Genomic DNA, 7,205 nt, shown 5'->3' with positions numbered 1-7,205 from the left:
CACCCCACAGAGTAGGAAACCTTCAGGCTGGGTGTCTAGATCCCAGATAAGACCCCACTCTGCACACCAACGGCCAGGCCCCACTCCCACCTACTAGCCTCCGCCAGAGACCCTCTGGGTGGCCCAACTTCTAGCCGGGTCCCCTTTCCAGTTGNCACCCCACAGAGTAGGAAACCTTCAGGCTGGGTGTCTAGATCCCAGATAAGACCCCACTCTGCACACCAACGGCCAGGCCCCACTCCCACCTACTAGCCTCCGCCAGAGACCCTCTGGGTGGCCCAACTTCCAGCCGGGTCCCCTTTCCAGTTGGACCCAGGCCAGTCCCAGATCCCAGTGGAATCCTCCAGGGCTCCGGCCCAACAGTCTGCCCTTCCCCCCCTCCCCCCAACCAGGGCCACCAGCTTCTCCCCAAAGCCCAGCCCCAGTCACCTTCCAGTTGGCTCTTTTCCCTCTTTAAGCCTCAACCCCAGGCCCCGTTGGTCCCAGGGCAGCTGCTGCTGCCCCACATCCCACCTCCACCCCTGGTCGGCTCTTCCCAAGCCCGGTACCCTCACCCCAGCACCGCACCCTCCGGACCCTCACCGCTCATGGTTGCGTAGGTCCTTGAGCTCGGCGTAGGCCTTGCCGCAGCGCTCGCAGCCGTAGGGCCGCAGGCCCGCGTGGGTGCGCCGGTGCTTGCGGAACACCGAAGGGTCGGCGAAGCTCTTGCCGCAGTCGGAGCAAGCGTAGGGCCGCTCGCCGGTGTGACCACGCTGGTGAATCTTGAGCTTGGAGAGCGCGCCATAGGCCTTGGGGCAGTGGGCACAGCGGAAGGGCAACTCACCAGCGTGTGAGGCCAGGTGCACACGCAGGCACACTGGCTGCATGAAGCGGCGACCACACTCCGGGCAAGGGAAGGGCTTTTCACCAGTGTGGCTGCGACCGTGACTGCGCAGCTCAGGCGCCGTTTTGTAGGCCTTGGGGCAGAGCGGGCATGCATAAGGCCGAGGCTTTGCCGATGCACCTGACATCTTGTCCCCGCTGGCATCCTCTGCTTTGGGTTCTGTCTCCGGCTTCAGCTTCGTTTCCACCACCTCCTCTGCGAAGTCTACAGGACCATGTGTGGCAGCGTGACGCGCTGCCCTGGGCGCATTTGGAAATGTCTTAGTACAGGACAGGCACTTGTAGCGGCGGCCGGAGCGCTTGTAGCCGGGGGCGGAGGATGACCGGGCCTCCGTAGACTCCACCTCCATGGCCACAAAGGGCGGAGCTAGCTTCTCTAGGAAAGAAGCAAAGTTAGACACAAGCCACATCCTTCTGCCATTCTCTAAGGCCTCTATCCTTGCCAAGGCCTCAGAGGGGGTGTTCTGTCTTATCAGCATTTCCCACGAGGGATGGCCACAGCCTTCTTTTCAAACGCTCCAGGGTGTAACACTCTGCACTCAAGTTTCCTGTCTGGTCTGTTCATTCAGGAAAGAAGTTGGACCAGGTAACCTCTGAGAGGCTAAGAGAGGAGACTGGAGTTATCAGAATGTGCACCCGCACTTCTCTCCCCAGCCTCTGGGCTTTTCCAAATGCTGCAGCATTCCCAGAAGGCCCAGGTTCCATCCATCTCGCCATCTTCCTTCTGCACCTCAGCATCTAAGGCCTGTGCCAGGACACAGAGTCCTATGCAAGCCTGGAGACACAGAGGCTACATAGATGTGGGTCAGACCTGAAGGATGCCAAGTGCCCAGGAAGCCAGAGGTAGGTCCAGAAGAAGGCAGAAGTAGTGGGCTAACTGGTGATTGGCACCATCTGTCTGGAAGCGACAGGTCCCCAGCATATTTATTTTGTCTTGCCCCTCTGGTTCGTTAGCTTTCAGAGGCAGCAACTGTTCACACAGAATTCCGGCCTTGCACAGCTGTAAGGGACTCCACCCTAGACGGGAATCCTGGTCCACCCTCTGCTCGGGATTTGCTGTTGAGCTCCTGCTCCCATAGCTCTGGTAACGGGGAGCTCAGTTACACTCACGGCGGCTTGAGCCATTGCTAGCAGTTAGACGTGTCTCAGCATAATCAATATATCTGATTTGGCCTGGCCTCCTGGGACACCTGCTCTAGCTAAGCTCCCTTCTTTCTCATTCAGAGCCCAGACACCCTCCACCCAGCTGCTCCTGGGGATCAAGGCTGGGAGGAAATAGGATTAATGGCTGCATTAGTCTTAACACCAGCTCATCCTCCCTAGGGGATGAAAAGAAGAGGATTATGGGCAGATCCACTTAGGGAGTGCTCAGCAGCAGCTGCTGGGGGTGACCAGGGGAAGGGGGGAGGACACTGCTACAGACAGGGCAGGGGAGCCAGTTGTGCGCAGAATGCAGGCTGGGAGGTAAGAGGCCTGAGTTCTGCTGCTCCTTTCTAGGCCTGTTTCCTCATCTGTGTACCTCAGGGGTTGGTGGCTTCGAAGCTCTGACCCAGGGAGGACACAGGAGCCCTGGGGGTAAGTGGCAAGAGCTGCACTTTAGAATTAGCACCCTTCGGGGCGCCTGGGTGGCTTAGTCGGTTAAGCGTCCGACTTTCGCTTGGGTCATGATCTCGCGGTTCGTGGGTTCGAGCCCCGCGTCGGGCCCTGTGCTGACTGCCAGCTCAGAGCCTGGAGCCTGTTTCAGTCTGTGACTCCCTCTCTCTCTGACCCTCCCCTGCTCACGCTGTCTCTCTCTCTCTCCCTCTCCTAGAAATAAATAAAACATTAAAAAAAAAAAAAGTTTAGAATTAGCACCCTTCTGCCTAGTGGCCCTGCCACGGTCCCCCACCCCTACACACATAATCTGCTATGCGCACAGGCAGCCTCTTCATAAAGTATCATGTGATCATTTGTCCACTGCTCGATAACTTTCCATGACTTCCATCATACCACGNCTCTATGGTTTTTGGTCCCAATCCTTCACAACTCTGTTCCACCCTCAGCTTGTTGTTTTTTTTCCCCCCTTTCTCACTTTTCCCACTAAATAAATGCTGGGGCTGGAAGGGAGTTAAAGGGCTTGAGGACCAACCTTCCCTGTGGTTTGAATTCCCCCCTATAGTTTCCAGGGGATCCTTCCCTGTCTCTGGATGAGGCAGTCACTACCTCCTTTCCAGACCATCTCTGGACAGACTGCCTGATAGTTTCTCTTTAGTAAAAAAGATAGCTCACATTTACTGAGCCCTTGCTAGATAAAAGGCAATTTCCTAAGCTCTTTACATGGATTAACTCAAACTTCATGTCAGCACCACAAGAAAAGTTCTATTATATGGATTCCTTTTTTATAGATAAGGGAACAGAGGCCCAGAGAAACAATGTAGCACTGTGGTTAAGTGTCCCATCTCTGAAACTAGACTGCCTGGCTTTGAATCTTGCCTCACTCACTTCCTAGCTGTGACCTTGTGACATTTACCTTATGCCACAGGACCTTAATTTTCTGATCTGAAAAATGGAGGTAATAATAGTACTTACCTCACAGTGTTGGGTGAAGACTGAATAGAAGTGATATGATATGAATAAATGCCCTCAATTACTGAGAGTCTTCTGAGAGCCAGACACTTTGCTGAGCATGTGCTGAGCGTGCTACTTTATTTAATTCTCTTACAGCTTCCTGAGATAGAGATTCTTATCCTCATTTTACAAACAAATGAACTGAGGTTCCAAGGAATTTAGTGACTAGCCCATGGCCACAAAGCTAGACTCAACAGCTGGGACTTGAATCAGATGTTTAACTCGCCTTGAGTTGCTGGGCCCCTGATCAGTCATTTCGGCCCTCCCAGACTCGTCTGCTGCTGGGCCAACCCCCCAGTGACCAGAACCCCGAGTTCAGGCCACATCTTCATCTTCTCTCACCCCTGTAGAACTGCCATGAGACGGGAACCAGCACGCTTTATGTTTGTTTCCCTTTCAGAGGGCTTCACGCCTGTGTTCTGAGCTCTGGGCCTCAGTGTTCCCACCTGTGAACCAGATAGCAGCTGGAGGTATACATCTCTCCCCCTAAAGCACTTCCCCGGGGAAAAGGTAGGGAAGCACCAGGTTGGTCCCAACAGATGCCCAGCTCCACGAAGAGCAGAGGGCCCCGTGGGCTAGGCCCCCCACTAAATCCCACCATTAGTTCCTCGCTTCATTGTTCACTGAGGACTCTTCCACCCATCACTCCCTAGAGTGATGTTTCTCCAAGTCAAGTCTGTAAACCCCGTCCCCTGCCTGAGAATCATCATCCAGGGAGCATGAGGTTGGACTCAGAAAGCTGTCGGGGTCCTGATCCTCTCGGGGTCCTGATCCTCTGGGGATCATGCCAACCAACACTTAAGAACCAAAGACGCATCCTTGGGTCTTCACAAAGCTCCTAGGAGAGGCACTATGATGCCTCTTGTTCAGATATGGAGATTAAGGATCCCATAAGGAAAAACACTTTACAAGCACACCTAACTAGTCAAGAGGCCCAGACTCAAATCCATGTCTTCAGACCCCTGGGTTCTTTCTCTACCAGTCTTCATTTACTTCAGGTTTATGAAACAAATCAGGAAACTTTCCACTTTGTCCGAGGAAACTCGGACAAAGACCAGTATCTTTTCCACGGATAGCAAGGGCCTGAATGATCTAACTCCTGCCTACCTCACCTTCCCCTCCTCTTCATGGTCTTGCTAGGCTCCACCCACACAGGCTGTCTTTCTTTTCCAAAAATAGCNCAACCCCCCCCCCCCCCCCCCCCAGGGCCTTTGTACTAGTAGTTTCCTCTGCCAGAACCACTATTCCCCAAGGGTCATTGTGTAACTATCTCCTTGATTTCATTTGGACCTCAGCTCCTTGTCACCTCCTCAGAGAAGGCTTTCCTGACCACCTTTCTTTGTCAAATTCATTTATTTATTCTGAGAGAGATAGAGATAGTGTGAGTGCAGGGGGAGGTGGGCAGAGAGAGGAGAAAGAGAATCAATCCCAAGCAGGCTCCACGCTACCAGCGTGGAGCCCAACGTGGGGCTCGAACTCATGAAACTCTGAGATCATGACCTGAGCCAAAACCAAAAGCCAGACACTCAACCAACTGAGCCACTCAGGTGCCCCCCCCACCCTTTTTTAAAACACTTATTCATTTTTGAGAGAGAGAGACAGAGTACGAGTGGGGGAGGAGCAGAGAGAGAAGAGACACATAGAATCTGAAGCCGGCTCCAGGCTCTGAGCTGTCAGCACAGAGCCTGAGGCAGGGCTCAAACTCACAAGCAGTGAGATCATGACCTGAGCGGAAGTCGGACGCTAACCAGGCACCCCCTGACCACCTTTGTTAATGCTATCTACATTCTTGCTCTTCCTCTTTGGTTCCCCTTATGGTACCCATCTGGATAACATTCCTTGCAAGGTTACCATGGGCCAAGTATCATTCTATGCATTTTGTGTGTACTACTCAAGCTAAGCCTCTCAACTGCCCAGCAGTTTCCTATGGACTGAATGAATGCGCACATGTCATGTGAGGACATAACAAGAAGCTGGACATCTACAAGGCAGGAAAAGAGTCCTCACCAGGAACTGAACTGGCAGGCATCTTGATCTTGGACTTCCCAGCCTCTAGAACTGTGAGAAATAAATTTCTGTTGCTTAAGCCCTTCAGTCTTGTGGGTTTTTTTTTTTTTTGTCATGGTTAGCCTGAACACACTAAGTTAAACAATATTATTTTTCCCCTTTAACAGACAAAGAAAATGAGGCAACAGAAATGAAGTAACTGGTCATGGTCACAGCCAGTATTCAAAGCCAGATAGGCGGTCTGCCTCCCATATTTCTGCTCTCTGTCCTGATTTTGCTTTGGTAGCACTTACACATTTTATAGCTTGACTGTTAATTTTCTGTCTCCAGCACCAGAGTCTAGGCTGGCAAAGAGCCAGGAACCTTTATTTTATATCCTCTACACCTAGAACTGTGATTTGATGCCCCAAAACAAAGTGAATGAATCAACCTCTGAGACAGAATTCAGACTCAGGTCTATTGCTTCTGCCTCCTCTATAGGAGGTGTTTGTGAGAATGTGTGTCAACAACTATTTATAAACCGAATTTCTCTGTCTTCCCAAGTTCACAAGTTCCAAATATCACCCCATTATCCCAAAGTGGGTTCATTGCTCTGGTGAGGGAGGTTTGTCTTCCCTTCACTACTGGCTTAGGAGGGAGATGCGGGCCTGCTGCCTGACTAGGCTGTAAAATGCCAGAGATGCAGGGATTTAATTCCCCGACAGCTTAGGCTATGACCCTGTAANTCTCTCTGACCCTCCCCTGCTCACGCTGTCTCTCTCTCTCTCCTAAAAATAAATAAAACATTAAAAAAAAAAATTTTTTTTAAAAAAAAAAAGAAAGAAAGAAAAAAAAGGAGCTGCTTCTTCTCTTCTCTGCATCTTGGTCTCCCCCATGTATAAATAAGTAGATGCCAATAAGGCCTTACAGTCCATTGAGACCTGGTGAGATGGTGAATGGGGAACTGTGAACTGTGCAGAAGTGAAAGCTAATCATCTCCTACGCCTCCAACCTGGTCAGTTCACAACCTAATCCTAACCTACTTTTTCAGCCTCAGCTCCAGTGGCAGTGTCCCCCCTCCCAATAGCGAACTAAGCTCCAGCCTCAATTTTCAAACTTTCTCACCTAAATGCATCTCCACTGGGGAGCCCTCTCCCTGGGGAGCCCTTGCTTGCCTTCTCCCATGGGAAAATTCTTGTGCATCCTTCAAATATTCGCTTTCTCAGTGCCCTCAAAAATACTTAAAAAGCAGTAGAGGAAAGGGCGCCGCGGTGCTCTGGGCCTCAGTGTTCTCATCAGTAAAATGGGGTCTCTGAGGTACGTGGGAGTCTGAAGGGCGTTAGGGCCTGGAAGACGTGCTGAGAAGGGGCCGAGGGCTGCAGAAACCCGGCGCTTCTCGCTCTCTGCAACAGTCTATCTGTCGGCGCCCCCACTAGACAGCCCCGCAGAGCAGGACCCCGGGCTGACTCGTCTCCGAAGGCTGCGAAAACGTGGACTCGGAGAACGAGGCAGGAAGGAGTGGAGGAAGAATGAGAGAATGAACAAATGAATGGGCCACGGACTGGACGCTGGACAAAGGCCTGCAAGATGGCGTTCTCTAGGACCGCGGGAGGGGCGGCCAGGACCTCGGCCGGGGAGGGGTGCCGCAGGCGCCGGGGACCTTGTTAGGCGGGCCGCGCGCCTGGGACAAAAGCCCGCAACATGGCGGGCTCTAGGACCCCCAAGGCCCA

The 7,205-nt window shown here is 52.4% G+C and overlaps 1 protein-coding gene across 2 annotated transcripts in view; it reads right to left on the bottom strand.

The window, feature by feature from the left end:
- Positions 1-7,205, bottom strand: part of ZNF668 (zinc finger protein 668) — a 13,307-nt gene that overhangs the window by 5,508 nt on the left and 594 nt on the right. Inside the window, exon 2 of one of the 2 annotated variants that reach the window (XM_077760318.1) lies at positions 583-1,258. In XM_077760318.1, coding sequence (XP_077616444.1) covers positions 583-1,232 — 650 coding nt within the window. In that variant the 5' untranslated portion in view covers positions 1,233-1,258. The remainder of the gene's footprint in view (positions 1-582; positions 1,259-7,205) is intronic. The other variant, XM_077760319.1, reaches the window with a different exon arrangement.

This window comes from Crocuta crocuta, unplaced genomic scaffold, assembly GCF_008692635.1.
Source record: "Crocuta crocuta isolate KB4526 unplaced genomic scaffold, BGI_CrCroc_1.0 scaffold73, whole genome shotgun sequence".
NCBI lineage: Eukaryota > Metazoa > Chordata > Mammalia > Carnivora > Hyaenidae > Crocuta > Crocuta crocuta.
This window is presented reverse-complemented; position numbering and strand designations above follow the sequence as displayed.